The 22,476-nt window shown below is 38.3% G+C and overlaps 1 protein-coding gene and 1 long non-coding RNA gene across 13 annotated transcripts in view; one reads left to right on the top strand and one right to left on the bottom strand.

Annotated features, from left to right (window-relative positions):
- dnmt3bb.1 (DNA (cytosine-5-)-methyltransferase 3 beta, duplicate b.1) overlaps positions 1-22,476 on the bottom strand; it is a 333,238-nt gene that overhangs the window by 108,099 nt on the left and 202,663 nt on the right. For 10 of the 12 annotated variants that reach the window (XM_069883973.1, XM_069883974.1, XM_069883976.1 and 7 more), the window contains one exon: positions 18,274-18,350. In XM_069883973.1, the coding sequence (XP_069740074.1) occupies positions 18,274-18,327 (54 nt within the window). In that variant the 5' untranslated portion in view covers positions 18,328-18,350. Of the gene's footprint in view, positions 1-2,942; positions 3,099-4,149; positions 4,210-18,273; positions 18,353-22,476 lie in introns of those variants that run through there. The other 2 variants (XM_069883978.1, XM_069883977.1) reach the window with 2 other exon arrangements.
- On the top strand, positions 6,892-7,477 carry LOC138735715 (uncharacterized). The gene is made up of 2 exons (XR_011339897.1): positions 6,892-7,100; positions 7,248-7,477. It is a non-coding gene; the product is annotated as an uncharacterized lncRNA (long non-coding RNA).

The following is a 22,476-nucleotide window of genomic DNA, read 5'->3' as shown; positions in this document are numbered from 1 at the left end:
GAGCAACTCTTGCCAATCTAATCATATTCAATGTGGTGAAACTAGTGTCAACATGTCTGAGTTTTATAGGGTATAAAAGCATAAAATTGTTTGGGTTTATTGATGATGGGATGGTCCGCAAGGGTGCTGATATTCCTGATTGGGAATTTCATTTTGAGAGAGTGCCTGTGTGTGGCTTCTCCTAACGTGAGAAGTTCTACCAAAGTTCAGGCAAGCTTTTCCTGCTTCACAATGAAGTGTTCATCAAGGAGACCTATGGCACTCATCTTTACACACATCCACCATTCTTTCCTGCGCATGAAAGACGCAGCATTTAAGAACATAAGAAATAGAAGCAGGAGTTGGTCACCTAATCGGTCAAGCCTGCTTTGCTATTCACTATGCAAAAAAAATCTGATTTAAATATAATTAATAAGGTAGCCTCTACTGCTCCCTTGGGCAGAGAATTGATCTCTGGAAAAAGCAGTTCCCCTCATTTCTGACCTAAATCTAACCTTTGTGGCTAAATCCCTTAATTCTAGTGTCTCTGTTAACTAATGCCCATATGTGCCTTGCTGCTTTGTGAAAGAATGCTGAGAGGGTTGTAAATACTTTAGAAAAGTGAGGAGTCCCATGATGTGTGTTGTCTGGCAACCCCATCTTAGCTCGTAAATTTCCACTAGCCTCAAGTGGATCATGTGTCATGTGTCTCACAAGAACAATGCTTGGAGCAAAGAGGATACATCTTTGTGATTGGTCCACAAAATTTCTCAATTTGTATGTAGTTTAATGCTGATAGGGTCATGCTTGTCACATAGAAAATTGTTTTGTGATTGGTTAAATCAGATTGCAACAGGGTATATACAAACCCATGTATTTTTATGTTAGGGGAGCACCTTGATCCTCTTCGGAGGTGCTGGACCTCCCACAGGCCTGTATATTTTTTAAGTGGTACTCTTAATAATGTTGTTCTCCAGAAATTTATTCTAACGTGGAAAGGCACAAAACATTTAACACTCCTACCAGGGGAAACAACTTTCCTGCCTCTATCTTATCTATCTCTTTCATAATTTCATGTTTCTATAAGACTCGTCTCTCATTCTTCTGAATTCTAGTGAGCATCCTAGCGCTCCCAAGTCCCTCATCACAACAGAATATTGCAATCGTCAGAAGTAAAACACGAAAGTCTGCAGACATCGTAGTTGAAGTAAAAATACAATGCTGGAGAAACTCAGCAGATCAGTGCCCTATATATATTTATCTTTGCTATATAAAGGACACTGTTTGACTTGCTGAGTTTCTTCAGCATTGTATTTTTACTAGCTTGTTGCAAACTTCCACCATACAACTAAAAAAATTGATCTATATTTCCTTCCAAAGTGGATGACCTCACATTTACTAACATTGTACTTACTCCATCTGCCAGACCATTCCCTCTCACTTAACCTATTTATATCTCGCTGAAGTCCGTCCTCACAACTTGCTTACCAGAGAAACATCCATTCATCCCAACTCTCTGCATTCCTTTGGTTAACCAATCCTAAATCCATCCTTGAACTTTATCCCCCAACTCCATACATCCTTATGTTATGAATTAGCCTTTTATGTGGCACCTTGTCAAACACCTCTGGAAATCCTCTGTTCCCCTCTATCCATTGTGCTGGTTATATCCTCAAATATATAATAGATATATATTTCATAGATATTTGATCATGAATAATATGATTTGTATGCACTGTTGACATGTAGATCATGATTTGATCTACTCTCTGGATGGATTCATTTACTTTCCAAATCCTTGACAGAAAAAAATAACAAGGTGAAAGCAAATAGTTTCTGTTGTGTGGTATGGGGGAAAAATTGGATTGATTGGAGAGTCCATTGGTCACATAGAAATCTTGTTTCTCATCACTCTCAATCAACATTTGTAATTGAGAAAAGCCAAGGCAGGATATTGCTAGGTTGTCAGTGTACAGGCTGACCACAGAACCCAAGAGGTCTGAAGTGCAAGCCGTGCCATGAATTCTGAATGAGCTGACATGTCCTTAAATCTGCAGTAATTAATGAGAAAAATAAAGAATGTTATTGACAAATATACATCTATGGGAGCAGTTAATCCTTAAATTAAATGTTTTATGTTCAATGAAATATGCTAGTACGTACAATTGCTTTGTATTTAAAATGAGGAAATATCTAATGTAAAGGCAAATCAGTAAATATGAAATTGAAGTTTGTGAACGTTTAGTTAAAACAACCCATTTTAAAAAGTCCCTACATTGTTAAAAGAGAAATATTTTGCTACAGAAAACAATGTATTCAGAGAGACATAGTAGACTTTTTTGTTTACACTCCTGATTAAATCAAAGAATTTATTGGTGATAAATGACAAAAATCCAGACTCACAGTGCGAGGTCTTGTCCAGTGGCAGAATGTTTAAGATGACTAGAGTAATCAAGATGACTTGTATGGATATAGCATAAACACATTGTGGACATTCACATGGACAAAGTAACCTGAGACACAGGTGCCCTTGCTTACTGCCTACTCCTCACACCACACTCACTCTCTACACTTGACTACTCTTGCCATCTATTCTTTCTGTCCTTGAACCTCCTCTCCTCCAGCTTTCCTTTCCATTCTTAAATTTCTGCCATTGTACTAATTTCAAGTAATAATAAATACCAAAATGAGTCAGAATATTTTGTAATAATTAAGTGCATCCAAAGAACTTAAAAAGAATTAAATTGAAAACAATAAATTATATATTCTGTGCTATTAATAACCCTGACAGTGAATATTTTAGCTTGTCAAATACTCTTGTCTTTCCTGGGGCATTTTTTTTATTCCCACATATCTTTAAAAAAGAAATTCAGAATCTAGTTGTAAGTGGGCTTTTGAGTGACCAGCTTTCACTTTGATATCATTAGTACATTTAAAGCCAGGTTACATGACTTCCCATGTACCTATGACTGTTGAGGGAGCAGAGATCACTACAAGGTCAGTCTGTTGGGATTTTCTTGGGACATTGGCAGTTTCATCCACCATTGTTGAGTGGCATATAACATGGCTTGTGGACATCATCTTGGAAAATCCAGCTCCTTTTCCATGAAACTGCTATGCTATACGGAATGCAAGCACAAATATAGCTCTCGTCAAATAGAACCACAACTTAAGCACACACACAAATACAGAGAAAGCAACATGACCCATTTTTAATGGTACATTAGAGAGGCAAGATCCTTCAGAGAGGGGCAGCTGTGTCCATATTCCCATTCTTCAGTCTTTCAAAATGAATAGTTTAGCTTCTTTACTGGCAGCCTAAATTGTTCATTATTCTGCACAAAGGGATTTCCAAATGCATACTGAAGGTAAAAGTACACTTGGGAAGCTAACAAGTTATTGGGTTTTTAAATCTCTCCATGGCCTTCTCCATCTTTATCACCACAATGTTCTCCAGTCATACAATTTCTACAATTCCAGCTTTGGTTTCATGTTTTTCAAAATTCAAGATTCATTCATTATCATGTAATAGTACAGGTGCCTAGCCTTTTATCTGGGATCGTCGGGACCAAACACCTGCAGTTGTTGGGAATCTTCCGGATTTTGGAATCATTATAAAATGGTGGTCCCCTTAAGCCTGCCTGAGTCTCGCTACTGTCTCTCTCCCTCCACCTCGCCTGCCTGAGTCACGCTGCCGTGTTTCCCTCCCTTGCCCTCCCTCCCTTGCCCGCCCGAGTTGCGCTGCCGTCTCCTCCCCCACCCCATTCCTCCATTTGCATGGCACTGCTGTGTCTCTCTTTCCCCCCCCCCCTCCCCAATCGCCCACCACTGTACCAGTTTCATGAGAACGGCCCCCTTCTCGGTTCCCCTGCACAGGTAGAGCAGTTTCACTTGCATGAGGAATTATGGGTAATGTTGACGGCCATTGACCCTGCATTGAGCCACTGCCAGGCAAACTGAAAGCTCTGTGACACTGGATGGGAATCCGTTTAAGGCAATTCGGAGGCACATATAAAGTAGCAGAACGACACAGGATATTTCAATATCCTGCTGAGACATTCAACTAGTGCACTACTATTCGCATCTACTCTGATGAACTGCGTTGAGAAGTTGGTCATGTCCAAAATTAACTCACACCTTAGTAAAGATTTGGACACTGCAATCGCCTACCATCACAATTGCTCCTCAGCAGATGCAATACCACTGGCCCTCCACTCAGCTCTGCATCACCTAGAAAACAGCAACAGGTACATCAGGCTACTCTTTATCAGTAACAGCTCAGCTTTCAACACCATCATACCCTCGATACTGGTCAATGTTCCAAAACCTGGGCCTCTGCACTCCCTTCTGCTACTGGATCCTTGGCTTCCTCATTGAAAGACCACAGTCAATACCAGTGTGAAACATCTCCTCCTCACTGACAATGCACACAGGCGCACCTCAAGGATGTATGCTTAGCCCATTGCTCTACACCCTAGGCAGACTTCGAATTCCATCTACGATTTGCTGATACCACCACAACCATTAGCAGAATTAGGTGGCAATGAGGAAATGTCAGAGGGAAACAGATCAGCGAGTTGAGTGGTGTCATAACAGCAACTTGCACTCAGCGTTAGTAAACTGAAGAGCTGATTGTGAACTTCAGGAGGGGGAAATCAGGAGAACATGAACCATGTCCTCATCAAAGGGTCAGCAGTAGAAAGAGTTAAGAAATTCAAATTCCTGGGTGTCGACATCTCCAAATATCTGCAATGACAAAGAAGGCTCACCAGCGGCTATACTTCATTAGGAGTTTGAGAAGGTTTAGTATGTCACCAAAGACTCTTGCAAAGTTCTAGAGGTGTACCACGGAGAACATTTGATGGATTGCATCACTGTTTGGTATAGAGGCCAATGCACAGGACAGGAAAAGACGACAGAGAGGCCACCACCATCATAGGCATCAATCTTCATTGTGGACATCTACAAGTGGTGTTGTCTGAAGAAGGCAGCCTCTTATCCTCAAGGTCCCCCACCACCTAGGACATGCCCTTTCACGCTATCATCAGGAAGGGGTCTGAAGATGAAAACCCAGCAGCACAAACAACAGCTTCTTCCCCTTCGCCATCAGATTTCTGAATGGACAATGAACCAGACACTACCTCACTTTCCCTTCTTTTGCACTAATTTATTTATTTTTAAGTGTATTTGCACCTGTGATGCTGCAGAAAAACAATAAATTTTGTGGCATGTTCATGACAAATTAATGCACTGAAATTCTGATCCTACCGTTCAGATTGATTCAAGTAATATTTTTAGGCAACGTAAAATAGTGATTACAATTCATAGAACTCTTACATTGTGATCAGAACATGTGTAGCCTCAGCAGTGAATACAAAACAGTTCAACCACTACTACAAAGTTCAAATTTATGATCAGATTACATACATGACATCACATACAACCCTGAGTTCCTTTTTCCTGAAGGCATGGCAGAATTTTTACCTATCAGTAACTGTAATTGAGAAGAAATATGTATACAGAGAGAAATGTAAGCAGACTGACTATACAAATACAGAAAAAAAAAAATCAGTAATAAATAATATGCAAAATATTCAAATGAGTTCCTAATTGAGTCAGTTGTTTGGGAGTCTTCTGGATGCAGGGTAGCAACAGTTCTTGAACCCGGTCGTACTAATCCTGTGACACCTATACCTCTTTCCTGATGGCAAGAGTGAGAACAAAGCATGTCGAAGTTTATTGTCACCTGATTGTGCGTATACTGTACAACCTGATGAAACAGTGCATCTCAGGAACATGGTGCACACACACAGACTCACAGTACACCCTACACACAAACTACATATATGTATATCAATACAAAATGAATAAATACTATATAAAAATAACTTGCAGGTCTCTAGAATTCCTCAACGGTCTGACCTCCTGTGGGAAGAAGCTGTATTCCAGCCTGGAAATCCTGGTTTTTATGCTCCTGAACCTCTTCCTTGAACTAGTCTCAGAGATACTGCGGGCTGGATGGTAAGAGTCCTTGATGATTCTCTGAGCCCTCTTTAAGCATTGCTCCCTATAGATGTTGTCGATAGAAGGAAAGGAGACCCCAATGATCTTCTCAGCAGTTTTAATCACCTTCTGTTCTGACCTCCGATCTGATGCTTTGCGGCAACCATACCACACTATGATGCAGAGAGCCAAAATATTCTCTATAGTACTCCTGTAGAACATCATTAGGATCGTTGCCAGTAGCCTTGCCCTCTTCAACCTCCTTAGAAAGTGCTACTGCACCTTCCTGATTAATGAGGTGTTGTGGATCCAGGATAGTTGTGCTTTAAATGGATGCCAAGGAACATTGATGAAGCCATTAAAACGTAGTGGGAGTGGTCCTTCATTCTCCTGAAATTCAAAATCATCTCCTTTGTCTTGTCTAGAACCATAGAACATTTACAGCACAGACATAGACCACTTTGGCCCCTCTAGTATGTGCCGATCCACTTTTTCTAGCTGAGTCTCACTGACCTGCACTCAGTCCATAGCCCTCCATACCTCTCCCATCCACATACTGTCCAAATTTCCCTTAAATGTTAAAATCGAGCTTGCATCTACCACTTCAGCTGAAGTTCCAAACTCCCAACACTCTCTGAGTGAAGAAGTTCCCCCTTATGTTCCCCTTAAACTTTTCCCCTTCCACCCTTAACCCACATCCTCTTGTTTGAATATCACCTACCCTCAATGGAAAAAGTTTATCTACATTGTCTATCCCCCTCATAATTTTAAATACCTCTATCAAATCACCCCTCATTCTTCTACACTCCAGGGAATAAAGTCCACATTGAGACGCAGGTTGTTATTCTTGCACTACAGTACAAGCCTTGTCATCAAGGCCAGCTATTGTTGTGTCATCTGAAAACTTGATGTTGTTGAAGCTGAATCTGGCAGTACAGTCAACATGAACAGTACTAGTTGAGCATGCAGCCCTGAGGTGGACCAGTGCTCAGTGTGACGGCGCTTGAGATTTTGCTGTCAACCCAGACGAACTGTAGTGTTTCAATTAAGAACTCCAGGATTCAGTTGCAGAGGGGAACTGAGTCCCAGCAAGGACAATTTATCCACCAGTCTCTGAGGTATGATTATGTTGAATGCTGAGCTGAAGTTAATGTAAAACAGTCTGGCTTATTGGTTAGGACAGAATGGAGGGTCAGGACTATTGCATCATCTGTGGATTGGTTTGGCCGATAAGCAAACTGGAATGGGTCCTTTATCATTGGTAGGCACCCTCTGATGTACACCATTACCAGTCACTCAAAGTACTTCATGATCGTGGAGGACAGTATCACTAGACAGTCATTTAATCCAGCTACTATCCCTCTCTTGGGCACCAGGATGATGATGTCTACCATGAATTCTGTGGAACCTATGCACTGCTGGATGAGATATTAAAAGATATCCATTAGAACCTCAACAACGGGCTCAAGCCAGCTACATAAAGGCACTGTTTGAACTGCTGAGTCTTTCTAGCATTTGTGTGGTGTTTTTTTTTCTCTTAACCACGGTGTCAACAAAATCCTGTGTTTTACCTCCATTAGAACTTCAATCAGCTGGTCTGGCTCCCAAACAGGTGTGTTATTTGGTTCTGCTGCTTTGTATGGGTTCATTTTGGATAGGATCCTCCTCACCTCAATTGCAACAATGCCTGTTCCTGTGCCCGGGGGGGCGCTTGGGGCTTTCTTTTGTGACATAATGGTTTCTGCATCAAACTGTGATTAGGAGGTTTTCCGCCTGTCAGGAAGGGAGGCATCATTGCCACTGACCCACAAGCTTGACTTGTGGACTGTTATGGTTTTAATACCTTGCAACATGCAGCTCACGTCATCAGTGTTGCACGGCTGTGGATAATCTTTGCTTTCCTGATTGCTCGGGAGAGTTTGGCCCTTGCTATTCTTGGTGCCATCTCATCGCCTAACTTGAAAGCAGCAACCTGAGCTCTGAGTAGTGCACAATATGTGAAAGATGGACCATATACAGTAAAACCCTAAGCACAGGCACAGGAGTTGGCAGATGTCAGATTAAGTGAATTTTCCAGTTGCTTATAATTGAGTGTTGCGTTTTTGGAAAACTAATGGCAAGATAGTTATCGAATGAAGATCTACCAGGACCAATGCCTGAAGAGGGCGCACAAAATCTGGGAACCGGTGCGGTCTCGAAAGGCCAACATGGCCTGTTACCGCTCCGTAAATGGTTACATGGTTAAATCTCTGCGTCTAGCCGTGGTTTCTGGTTTGGCCTGGTTGTGTAGTGACATCCTCTATACACAGTCTATGCAGATGGTCATTATGACCATAAGACATAGGACAAATAGGCTATTCAACCCATCAATCATGAGCGGATTCATTTTCCCCACTCAGCTCCATCGCCCAGTCTTCTCCCCATAACATATGATGCCCTGAACCGCTGCCTAAATACGCCCGATGACCTGACCTCCACAACCACCTGTGGCAACAAATTCAACAGATCTACCACTCTCTGGCTGAAGAAATTCCTAATCATTTCAGTTCTAAGTGGATGCCCTTCAATCCTGGTTAGGTCCTCTTGTCTTAGACTCTCCCACTATGGGAAACAACCTTTTTTTTTTTAAATTTTTTATTTTTCACACTATAAACCATATTGACCAAGATACATACAGACATTTTTCTTCTTAAATATATACAGTGTCATTTTCTCCCCCATTTCCCCCCTCCCTTCCCTCCCTCCCTTTCCCATTTATTTAAAGTTCAATCTATAAGATACATTTAACCAGTTAAACAATGTTGTCACTTAATAAAAATAAACAAGAAATTTTACTGAGTCAGTTCATTTCGTTGTCTTCTCCTTCTGTCATTTTAGGTGGTGGAAGTCCACGGTAGGATTTCTCTATTGTGTTTCATGTATGGCTCCCATATTTGTTCGAATATTGTAATGTTATTTCTTAAATTATATGTTATTTTTTCTAATGCAATACATTTATTCATTTCTATGTACCATTGTTGTATTCCCAACTTGTCTTCTAATTTCCAGGTTGACATAATACATTTTTTTGCTACAGCTAGGGCTATCCTAACAAATCTTTTTTGTGCTCCATCCAAATCGAGTCCAAATTCTTTGTTTCTTATATTACTTAGGAGGAAGATCTCTGGGTTTTTTGGTATATTGCTTTTTGTGATTTTATTTAATATCTGGTTTAGATCTTCCCAAAATTTTTCCACTTTCTCACATGTCCAAATTGCATGAATTGTTGTTCCCGTTTCCTTTTTACAGTGAAAACATCTAGGGAAACAACCTTTTTACATCTACTTTGTCCATGCCTTTCAACATTTGAAATGTTTCAATGAGATCTTCCCCCCCCCCTCATTCTCAAATTCAAACAAATAAAGGCCAAGAGCTGTCAAACACTCCTCATATGATAGCCATTTCATTTCCAGAATCATCCTCTTTTGAAGCCTCTCCAAAATCAGCACATCCTTTCTTAAATGATGAGCCCAAAATCATTCACTGTCCTTGTATAGTCATTGATGTTGATGTAGTCTTTGTAATTGACCACATTCCTGAATCTCCTCTGTCCATATTTCCAAAGCAGTCCTGCAGTTCTGCCATGGCTCTCCCCTGGCCAAGTTCTGATCTCCCTGCAAACTGAGTTGACCTGTTTCACAAGTGATCTGTACAGAGGTTAGCAATATGGAAATGTGATCCGAGTTTCTGAGGTGGAGTCAGGGGGCAGCCTTGTACCAACCAGAGATATTTGTTTCTTCTCTCTCTTTGGCTTGGCTTTGCGGACGAAGATTTATGGAGGGGGTAAAAAGTCCACGTCAGCCGCAGGCTCGTTTGTGGCTGACAAGTCCGATGCGGGACAGGCAGACACGGTTGCAGCGGTTGCAAGGGAAAATTGGTTGGTTGGGGTTGGGTGTTGGGTTTTTCCTCCTTTGTCTTTTGACAGTGAGATGGGCTCTGTGGTCTTCTTCAAAGGAGGTTGCTGCCCGCCGAACTGTGAGGCGCCAAGATGCACAGTTTGAGGCGATATCAGCCCACTGGCGGTGGTCAATGGGGCAGGCACCAAGAGATTTCTTTAGGCAGTCCTTGTACCTTTTCTTTGGTGCACCTCTGTCACGGTGGCTGTTTACAGCCTAAGATGTTCTCTCCTCTGGTTGGAAAGGTGACATGCAGTTGCTACTTTGGTAGGACTGCCAAAACTCTTAATGTGTGGATCGTTGATGATTGCTCTCCGATGGCAATGTGCCATGTCGATGTTCCTGATGGTGGTTTTACATATTAGATCAGCAGCAATAGAAATTCACCAGAACAATGATATCTTCAAAACAATTTTTTTTATTTCATAACTATTAAAACCATAACACTTCTTATTTAACTCTAAACTTAACTCCACTATGCGGAAAGGTGTGGGTGTGGGCATGGGTGGCAAAGCCAAAACCATTACAGTTCAGGCATAACTCTTAAGAGATGATTTTAAAGTTCACTCTCAAAGCTTATGTGTTGAAACCCAAAGTCTTTACTGTTGTTCAAAAGCAATTATGGAAGTGTGAGTCATCAGACTTCTCAAAACTCATGAACTTCTTGCAGAGTTGTTTTCAGATAAATGTTTCTTCTTACAAATGATTTTCCACAAATCCCCCTCTTTTACATGGAGGTTTCAGAATCTGTGTTTCACACAATGATTTTACAAACCCAGTCAAGGGTTACAATGAAGTGCCCTGTAGAAATGGACACAGCGAGACTGCCCTCTCTCAAAGAGACAGTCAGAAGTAGTCATTTTCTTTTGAAAGGCATTTTGAAGTTTAAATTCCAAAAATTTATGAGCTAATGTGATTCCGAGTTGTCTGCACAGCTCAAACAGCAAATGGCTTTCTTGCGTACACTGCTGTTTCACTGAGTAAACATTAATTGTCTTCAACATTTCAATGGGCAATTGTTTGCTTTATGGCTGTTTACACAACTTCCACCAAACAATGAATTTAGCAGAGATTTCAACTTCCAAAATGATTTCTGTATATAAGGATCTGTGTCTGTGAGTGTCTCTGTGTCCAAACCCATAAAATAACTTTATGCTGGAAATATATACAGAATTTTATATACCTAAAGATTAATAACACAACCTGTCACAATGGGGTGAGTTTTGCCTGTGATGTACTGGGTTGCATCCACCATCTTTTGCAGGGCTTTCAGCTCAGAGGTATTGATGCCACTGTACCAGGCTGTGATACAACCTGTCAGCACATATCTGTAGAAGTTTGCCAAGGTCTCCAATAACATTCCAAACATCCACAAACTCCTGCTTAAGTAGTCCATCCGGATCAAATGTTTTCCTTGGATACATTCCACATCATCTTTGGATACTAACAGCAGAGGATCTTCAAGGGACATGAGGGTCCACAGTGGTTCTGGTAGTCAAATCTTCCTTGTCCTAGTGGACAAATCGGGCATAGGAGGCCTTGAACTCATCTGGGAGTTAAGCATTGCAGTACCAGGGATGGCCACCCTGTGGCAAAGCAGATGTTTAGAAGTGGCACATCTAAATGATTAAGGTAAGAACAGTAATGTTTATCTTGGTGGGGAATTCATCGCATGGTCGAGGGAGTAGGGTGGTATGTGTGCTGAGAATGGGGGAATAAGTGCTACTGCAAACAGAAGGAGGTGAGTACTGCCGCGAACATAAGGGTGTAGAGGGGTTCTTGCCGCGATCGATATATATTGTACACAGTAAAACCCCGATTTAGTGCCATTCTGCTTTTTTCGCAAAGTTATTTTTTTTTGGGACCCCAACTATAACAGGGTTCCATTGTAATGGTTCTGGAAAAAGATCTTCAAAAGTTCTGAAGATAAGCATAGGCCATTAATTAATAAAAATACAATATAATACATTACAAACTTAGAGAACAGAAAAAGTGATCACAAGAATTAAACAGAGGTATTATGAGTTAGACGAATGATCACATAAAGTACTTGCATGGCGATTGAAAAACAACAAGTTTCAAGAACTAGTAACATAATTAAGAATTTTTATTCTAAATTATGTAGGCCAGTCTTTAAAAGATGATAATAAAACAGATAGATATTTATCTCTGATACATTTACCTAGATTGAGTGTGGAAGAACAAACAGAATTGAGTGCTCATTTTACACAGCTAGAAATGGGGGAGGCAATGTGCTCATTACAAAGTAATAAATCTCTGGGAAAAGATAGTTTCCCTTCTGAATTTTATAAAGAATGTAATTGATCTATTGATCCCTATTTTTATGGAAATGCTAGATAAAACATTAATAACATACTCTCCCAGAATAATTTTCGACAGCAATAATTACTGTGATACCAAAAAAGATAGAGACCCTTTAAAACCCTCATCTTTCAGCTTATTTCATTATTAAATGCAGATTATAAGATTCTTGCCAAAATATTGGCTAATAGAGTGACTAAGTTATTTCCTAAACTAATGAATATGTCCCAGACGGGCTTTGTAAAAAAAGAAGGGACAATCAGAAGGCAATGTGGTTAGATTCATTAGTATTACACATTTAGCACAAAAAAGATTTAAGTGTTGCAGTAACTTTAGATGCAGAAAAAACATTTGATAGATTGAACATTTTGTTCCAAGGTGTTAGATAATTTGAGTTTGGTCAAACTTTTATAAATTGGACAAAGCCAAAGCTAAAGTAGTAACTAATGGACAAATATCTGTTCCATTCCAATTGATGAAATCAAGTAGACATGGATGTCCTTTATCTCCAGTTTTGTTTATATTAGCTATAGAACCACTAGCAGAGACGACTAGGAGTGATTTGGAAATTATAGAATTTAAGATTGGTGAAGAAGAGCATAAAATTTGTTTATTTGATGATGATGTTTTAATATATTTGACAGAACCTGAGACTTCCTTGCAAAAATTGCATTTTAATTTGGAAAAATATGATAAGATTTCTGGTAATAAAATAATTTTGGACAAAAGTGAAATTATGCCCTTTATGGAAGGAGATTAAAGTCATTGTCAAAGAAATACTCAATTTAAGTGGTCTAAAGATGGGATTAAATATTTAGGGATTTGTGTAGATAATAATATAAAAAATATATATAAATTGAGTTATTTGCCATTCCACAAAAAGGTTGAAGAAGAATTTTTTTTTAATGGATGATTTTACCTATAATGTTAGTAAGAACGGTTAACTGTATTAAGATGAATATATTCCCAAGAATACAAAATCTTTTTCAAACCTTACCTATATTATTACCACTAAGTTTTTTTTCAAGAATTATATAAAGATATAAGGAAATTTATTTGGAAAGGTAAAATGTCAAGAGTTTCTATAGAAAGATTAATGAGGAAATAAGAATTGAGAGGCCTACAGCTTCCTAACTTTAATTAGTACCAAGCAGCTCAAATGAGATCTCTTACTTTTTTTTTGAAGGAGTAGAACAACCAACATCGGCTAAAATAAAATTGGATAAAATACGAGAGAGATTAGCAGAGGAATTTATATACAAATGGGATTCAAAATTAATAACTGGTGGTAAAGAAATGCCATTGTTGAAACATTTGATTACTATTTGGAATAAGATAATTAATGAAATTGAAACAAAAGGAAGTATATCACCCAAAATGCCTTTGATTCAAAACTATCTTGTACCTTTTTCAAAGGACAATCAATTTTTAAATACTGTATTTGGTTTAGAAAAGGTATTAAAAACATTGAACATTGTTATGAACAAGGCCAATTGATGTCATTTGAAAAATTAAGGAATAAATCTGTAATAAATCGTAATACTCTTTGTTATTTTCAACTGAGAGGATATTAGAGGGAAAAGTTAGGTCCAGCAATGCTGTTATCTACTTGTAGTGAGATTGAAACTCTTATTAGGAGAGGAAATACTAAGAAATTTACTTCTGCAATGTATTTTCTATCACAAACGGGAAGTACTAAACAAGGTGCATAAATCTAGACAAGATGGGAACTGGAGTTGAATATTATAACTGATGAGCAAAGATGATCAGATCTTTGTCGAGATTGTATGACAAATACTACTAATGTAAGGTACAGATTAGTTCAATATAATTTTCTACATCAACTGTATCTGATATCAAATGTATCTGACACCACAAAAATGTTTTAGGTGTAGTGAAGAGACAAGAACTTTTTTTTGCATTCAACTTGCTCATGTCCCAAGGTAAAGCCTTTTGGAGGAGATTTAGGAAATATGCAAATAGTCATTGTATTTCCTCATAACCCAGATTTATTGAAACTATCAATATACCAAATAAAATTTGTTAAAATAGTATTAGCAGTAGCAAGGAAGTGTATTGCAGTGACCTGGAAATCAGATTCACACTTGGGTATGGGAAGATGGAATGCATAAATTCAAAACTATACCGCCTTGGAGTAAATTACATACAATTTGAGGAATAAATATGGTATATTGTTGCAAATTTGGAGCCCATATATGCAAATTTTAGGTATAAATATGTAGTGATGTTCTTCTAGCTTCTTGAGACCTGTGTTAATCTTCTTCCCTAAATTGATCATATAAACCTTGTTGGGGTCCTGTGTGCTGCAATTCATAAAGGTATTTTTATTTTTCTATTTCTTTATTTTATACTACTATACATCTTTTATATATACTTTTTTTCTTGGGGGTGGAGGGTTTAGGGAGGGAGGGAATGGGAGGAAAGGAGGGGGTAATAACCATCACATAAAGATTGAAACTTTCTTAAATTTAAACTCTTACTGTTTTTATATATTTATTAATTACATGTATAAAAAAATTCAATATTCAAAGATTCCCACTGTAATCTTAGATAACATTTTCACTGACTGATATACCTCCAATTTTAGTGCCATATGCAAATTTACCAATCACACTTCCCATATTCTCATCCAGATCACTAATATAAACTATAAACAATAGTGGATCCAGATTAATTGCTATGGAACACCACTTGTCTCCAGTATATAAAACAACCCTCCACTACCATTCTATGTCTCTGCCTCCAAGTCAATTCTGAATCCATTTGGTCAGTTCATCCTGGATTCTGTGTGATCCAACCTTTTGGACAAGTCTATCTTGTCAAAGGCCTTGGTGAAGTCTATATACATCTTCTGCCCTGCCATCATTAATCTTCTTGTTCGCTTCTACACAAAACAATTAAATTCATGAGGTCTGATTTTCCATGCGTAAATTCACGCTAACTATCCCTGAGCATCCTTGCCTTTCCAATCCTATCTCTCAGAACCCCTTCCATAAACCTACTCAACCCAAAGCTGTTTATCTTCTCCTTGCAGTCTTTCTCAAATAAAGCCATAACATTATCCACTTTACAGTTTTCCAGCACTTTACCTTTGGCTAATGACAATATTAATATCTCTGCCATAGATCCTGGAATTTCTTCTCTAGCTTAACAAACTTAATCAGACCCCAGGGATTTATACACCTTTATGCATTTTAAAGCCTCCTGCATCTTCTCTTCTGTATTGAGGGAGGACTTTCTTTAGCCCCTTTTCCACTGGCGCATTGTCCCAGGAATTAACTGGGACAGGGTGCAGTGGAAAGAGAAAACAGTCAGCATGCTGACATCAAATTACATAACCATTTACGGAGCGGAAACAGGCCACGTTGGCCTTTCGAGTCCACACCGGTTCACTGATTTTGTCCATTGGAGAAAGAATATTCTTGAACCTCGATGTGGTTAACTTCAGATTTCTATATCTTCTTCCTTTCATCTTCCAATCATTTTACGCTGGGGATTTTCAGCCTCTACCCCCCACTCATATACCCAGCATGCCGATTAAGCCAATGGAAAAAGGACAGCAGAAAGTCTCCTATTTTCAGTTGAAGGTAGAACACTCTGATCCCTGGGGATGAGTGTGTTTAATGGAAAAGCAGTCACTGTCCATGGTAAAGGTGGCCCAGTGGAAACAACATAAATGGCTTCCTTATCCAGCCACACTGCATGGCCAATTAACTGGGATGCCAGTGGAAAAGGGACTTTTCAGACGTCACCATAAACTTCCCCATGTACCCTAGCACATTAGGATAGATTGGCTGAAAGAAAATGCAAGTCATTTAAAAAGGAAGGGCAGATGTCTCTGAGAAGCAGTTTAGATGTGCAATTATGAAGCTCAGAGCCACTAATGAAACGAGGTCTGTGCAACAGGCAGGACTTGAGAGGGGGTGCAGAAATCTCAAAAGAATTCATCATTAGGAGACATCAGGAAGCAACTATTGAAAGAGAAGACTGAGGAAGAGACGATGTAAATGTACATCAGCAAGCATTGGGCTTGGACTAGGTTTGAAACAACAGTAAGAGTTCGTTCAGACTGACTGGAAGAGACCTGCCAATAGAGTACGTCAGCTAGAATCTTATAAAGCAAAGAAAAACAAATGTTTCTGACGAAACGAATGAAAGAATGGACCCTTAGAAAAAGTCAGATGAACCATTTTTTCAGAGCTGAATGGAACACTGCCAGAATAATTTTTTATGATGGTCGATAACATCTCTCCATTCAGCATAAATGAGCCAGTAACTTCCAGAAACACAGGACTTGTTAGCGTCTTATATCTCAAGTACAGAATGCCCAAAAATAATGTTTTCTATTAAAAAAAATACTCACCAACTATGTAAATTCTAGGAGGACACTAAAGAAACTGATTGCAATGGGTCACAAATATGGTTTAACAGCCATCCTTGTTTGTAACAGAGCACATCTCTGTCCAGAATTCTAACATCAATTAGATTTAGAAATTAGAAAAAAGGAAAATCTATCTCCTGAAATTAATTTGTTTATAAATTATATTCATAATTATATTCCTAACCCTAATGCAGTTTGCTTTATGTATTTATAAGTTCTTAGTATATTCATAACATGTCAGGTACAGATGATTCAATATTTATCAAAAACAACACATTTAACAAAGTTAAATTCTAACTCCTGAATTTTGCACTCTAAGGTACATGTTATAGCCTACTGAAAAATTAAACCATCGTGTATTTTGCTTGTGTAAGAATGGAAGAGATTCAAATCAAAGGAACAATCATATCCTACAGCTGGAATTTCCACGTACCTGTACACGATTTCCTATTTATTCAGAACACAAATTATTAAACGATGCATCATGCATTTTTAGAAAGAATTACTAAGTACTGTGCAAGTACCTTTCTCTAACACTTAAACCTCAAAATTCTAAATGTGATTTCATGGCGCCACATCATGTAACAAAACTCATTCTGATCCTCCTATGCTACATATTTTTGTTTTTAATATGGCCCATAATTCAGCTGTCTACAAATACCTATGTTTCTTTTTAATTCCAACCTTTGATTTAGATCGCTATCTTATGCACGCTTTATAATGTTAATATCATTCACACTTTATTTTAATTCCACTAATCAAATTCAAAAACAAACACAACTGCAAAATAGAAATGTCAGCATTCATGTGTGGAAAAAGAAATGAAACACAAAATTAAGAACTTTTTGAGGGGAAACAGTGAAGATGATGAAGGCCAGCTTATCCACTAGTACAGGCAACTGTCCTGCAATAGCTGTATGACTCGATTATTCTACAACACCAAACATGTCCTTACATGCAAGGCCACTGCATTCAATGAAATACATCGTCACACGTTTTAGCGACTGAAACGTGATCACATTCCACATCTCACAAGGTTAACTCTGGCAGGTCAGAACCCGCTGTGCACACGAAAAACAGTAATATCAACTCCGTCACCATTCATTGGAGACTCTTTCTGGTGTGCTTCGATTACACCTCCAAGGCAGCAATTTAATCCAGAGTAAAATTATCTCCAGGCAATAGCTGAACAAAAAAAAAGTAAAATATCATAAAGTCCTTCCTAGTGCACAGCTCTGTGGAAGAATGCTGAAGTAGTAGTATTGTAAGCAATCTTTAACTCATTTCTTCCGTCTGTAAATATCTGTTCTCGTTAAATTCATTCTTCAATGCCCAGAACTACTTCTAAAATCATTTATTTCAATTTCAATTCCCTCACTCACACTGAGAGATTTACATTCAATCAAAATAAGGGACATCAATCCTTAATAATGCTATGCTTTATTTCTTTAGTGCACACTGTCACCATCATTCATTCCCAAGTATACCAGATGGAGATAGTCAAGACTGAAAGGATTTCATCTTGAGCGAGACTTGATCTCTAGTTCTTCCAACGACAATGCCTTAAAACTTTAAAATTAATTGAAAAGAAAATCAGCCAGGATTGGAAGATTAAATATTTTAAATCATTACCTCTCGTTTGCTGATGTTACCAATAGATTCCGAGTTACAGTCATTAGATTTCATTGTCGGCCTTCCTCGCAAAGAATCTGTTTTCAAAGCACAAAGATTAGATAGCTTTTTAATCTTTTACTACGTACATGATATTTAAATTGTACAAAAAATTCTATCTATAAATGTAGAATTTTCTGCTGATCAATAAATTGTTATTTTTATTTTAATATTTTCCACACACACACACACGATATACAAAAAGCCCTTTTCTTACAAAAACAAACAACTCTTTCCCACCCCTCTCCTTATTCACAATATAGATTCACACACCGTTAGGGCTCACATTTATGTTGACCATTAAAACAATTCTCAATGGGGAAGTCACCTACATTTATAGTATAGCAGCATCTATTATTGTTCTTTTTATTTTTGTTTATAATTACATTATAATTGATCCCCTACATGACCCAAATATGGCTTCCATATCTTAATAAATATCATATTTGCTCTTTAAGTTATATGTAATTTTTTCTATACGTATACAACTATTCATCTCAGCTGTCCACTGTGCTATCTGTAGAAGGGTGTGTGGATTTCCAAGTAATTGCAATACATTTTTTTAAGCTTCTGTTAAGGCTATTTTAACAAATGAAATTTGGAATATAGTTACTTTATTGCTTCATTGAATGAAGTTGCACAGAAGATAAAAGCTCTGGGTCTCCTGTGAAAGTCACCCTTGTTATCCTTGTTAATATTTCAGTAATATCCTGCCAGAAAAGTCTCACCTTCACACACGACCACGTAGCACGTAAAAACATTCCTATTTTCTGTCCCACAACCTAAACAGTTCTCTGATATTTCAGATTTTAATTTATACAATTTCTGTGGTAAAGGAAATTATATTGCACTAATCTACATCTTGCATTTATAATTGATGTCATGCTATCCAAACACCAATCAGACCAACATCTTTCCATTATTGCAACACCTTAATCCCACTCCCATCTCTCTCTCAATCTCTGTAAACCCGGTTTTGCACTTTCCTTCTGGAGTGCATAGTACATCTTTAGTTATAAATTTAGGTATATTCCCCAGCCAAATCGTTCATTTCATTTCACTAAATTTAAGGGAAGCCAAACTTGGCTCCCATCTTTTTCTTAGGAACGATCTTAGCTGGAGAAAACAAAAATAAGTCCCATTAGCTACTCTGTATGTATTTAATTGTTCAAAAGACACAAGAGATCCCTTCACAAAACAATCATTCTGTTTTCATACCATGAATTCAATATTTTATTACCCAGATTCATAGACAGGAACACATTTTACATAATGTTCTTAATAATATGCCTGGTTTTTTTTCAGTACACTCATTCATTTTTTGCCATTCAGATAGACTGCAGCACCAGACCTAATCTTCAAGTCCGTTCATCTGTTGCTTTCCAAAACAACAATCCATTAACCACAACATGTCCAATTTACACCTACTTGTGAAGTCCTTATAGACACTCTTCAAAGTTTTCGCAAAGGCACTCGGAACCTGGACTGTCTGGTTTGAGCAGAGCTGCAGCATTTTAAATGAGATGTGTTTTGAAGTGTTTGTATCTGTGTGTGACCCAACTAAAAACCCCATAATTTATCTTCCAAAAGTGTTATCTATATACAATATAAAATATAACATAATCTGTCACTAATCAAAGAGCACTAATGGCATAGGGATTACTTAAAGTGGAAAAAGGTTGAGAACCACTGATCTAGGAATTGAAACTTTTAACAGATCTCTTTATCCAACAATATTTTGCATCTTTACAACAATTGACAATGAAATTTAATCTGCCACACATATGTCTTATCAATAAGACACTTTATTTGTTCTAAAATTTCAGTATTTCCATATCTTCCAGATCCGAATTTCACAGACAAACCTTTTGAGTTACAATTTGTACATAAAAGTATAATATCCACCTTATATTATAAAATATTGAATTTTAAAAACAATCTCTTTAATTAAGATCAAAATCGAATGGGAGAATGATCTTAATATACCTATTTCAGAAGAAGATTGGATTTCAAGTTTGGCTCTGATTCAAGACTCATTTCTGGGTGCTAGGCACAGTTTGATTCAATTTAAAGTGGTACATCGGGTACATTTTTCTAAAGTTAAGCTCACTCGAATCTACTCAGATATCAACTTATTGTGTGACAAATGTAAAAGATGTGAGGCCTTTTTGAATACATATGTTTTGGTTTTGTCCCAATTTAGCAGAATATTGGATAGCTATTTTCAGATAATCTTTGGTCATTTTTGGGATCAATCTAAAACCATGTTCGTTGATTGCAATGTTTGGCTTCTCCAGTGATGTAAACATATATTTAATGTTTAATCAAAAACAGGTCTAAGCATTTTCTACATTACTGGCTAGAAGAAGAATATTGCTTAAATGGAAAGAGGACTTTCCACCCACCCACAATCAATGGTTACTGGATATTATGTCCTTTCTAAGTTTGGAAAAAAAAGACAATGTTAGGAAGATTAACATCTCTTTCAATAAGACTTGGGGTCCACTTATACCTTACTTTCATAATTAGAATTCCGGGTCACATTCCTACACTCACATGTCTGTCCTTCACTCAGCACCTCCTCTCCGTTCGCAACCACAGCGACCTCCCAGTGGCCAACCACTTCAATTACAGGTCATACTCCCGCGCTTATATGTCCGTCCACGGCCTTATGTACTGTCCCACCCAGACCACCCGCAGATTGGAGGAACCACTGTATTTTCATGGCATGAACATTGACTTCATTGCTTTTCATTAAACCTGCTTGGCTCTGCTTCCCCCTCCCCATTTCCTGCCTTTCCAGTTCTTTCACCTAAACAGCCTTGTCTTCCCCGTCCCCCTTAATGCTGCTTCCCCCTCCCTCCCCTCTCCACCTATCATCTCCTACCCTGCCACTCCCCCTTCTCCATCCCACTCTTTTATTCTGACACTCACTGGAATTTTCTCAAACTTTGATGAAGGTCTCAAGCCCGAAACTTCAGTAATGTATCTTTGTCTTTGCTACATAAGGACACTGTTTGACCTGCTGAGTTTCTCCAGCATTTTGTGTTTTTACTTCAACCACAGTGTCCACAGAATTCTGTGTTTTACTTCATAATTGGAATGTTCAAGGAGAGGGAAAGCAGTAAATGGGCATGTTTCATTGGATTTCCAGAGGCCATTCATTTCAAATCTGCTTGAATACCAATTTCAACCTTGCATGGTGGATCTTTACAATCAATATTTTTTTTTAATTTTTTTATTATTCACTATATGTTTAGATTGGAATACAAGTCCTTGTACAGTATAACTCGTATTCTAAAATTTATCAAAAATATTTTTAAATTTTGGATAAATGAGGATATCTAAAATGAATAAGAAATCCTCATTTATCCGAAACTTTTTCGGAGCCGAAATGACCTCACAGATTGAAAAAAAATTTCACCCGACATGAAATTAGAACGCCGATTGTCCTCGTTTCAGATAGATCCCTCCCCTTTCTCTTTCCATTTCTTCTTTACCTACCCCTATTGACTTTTCTCTTCAACTCTCCCTCTCAAACTGTGTACTTCTGTCTCCCAGCCACAAGTGGTCGGAAGAATCCTTTGTTCCAGCGTCATCAAGGAGAGCAGCCTCCTGGTAGCAGTGGGACCTCGAGCTACCGGCAGGGCTGGAGCCGTTGGGCTCCCAGCAAGGGCAGGGCCTTGGTGAGGAGATGTTAATGATCCAGGGCATCAGTTTTTTTTTGGTGAGAATTAAACATTATTTTAATGCTTGTAAAGCCTCCTCTTATTGTTTGTTGTTGTTTAAATGCTGTTACAAGTGATTTGCTGTTGATGCTGGGCCATTTTTAAAAAAGAACCAGTTGTCCAAAAAAAACATTTATCCGACATAGGCCTCGTCCCGACCATTTCAGATAATCAGAGTTGTTCTTTGGCTTGGCTTCGCGGACGAAGATTTATGGAGGGGGTAAAAAGTCCACGTCAGCTGCAGGCTCGTTTGTGGCTGACCAGTCCGATGCGGGACAGGCAGACACGATTGCAGCGGTTGCAAGGGAAAATTGGTTGGTTGGGGTTGGGTGTTGGGTTTTTCCTCCTTTGCCTTTTGTCAGTGAGGTGGGCTGTATTGTTATATCTATGATGATACCAATCCAAAAGCATATTATATTTAATTTTTATGGATTTA

This window comes from Narcine bancroftii, chromosome 6 (assembly GCF_036971445.1).
Source record: "Narcine bancroftii isolate sNarBan1 chromosome 6, sNarBan1.hap1, whole genome shotgun sequence".
NCBI classification, from domain to species: Eukaryota; Metazoa; Chordata; class Chondrichthyes; order Torpediniformes; family Narcinidae; genus Narcine; species Narcine bancroftii.
The sequence above is the reverse complement of the archived record's forward strand: the minus strand, read 5'-3'. Positions and strand labels throughout refer to the sequence as shown.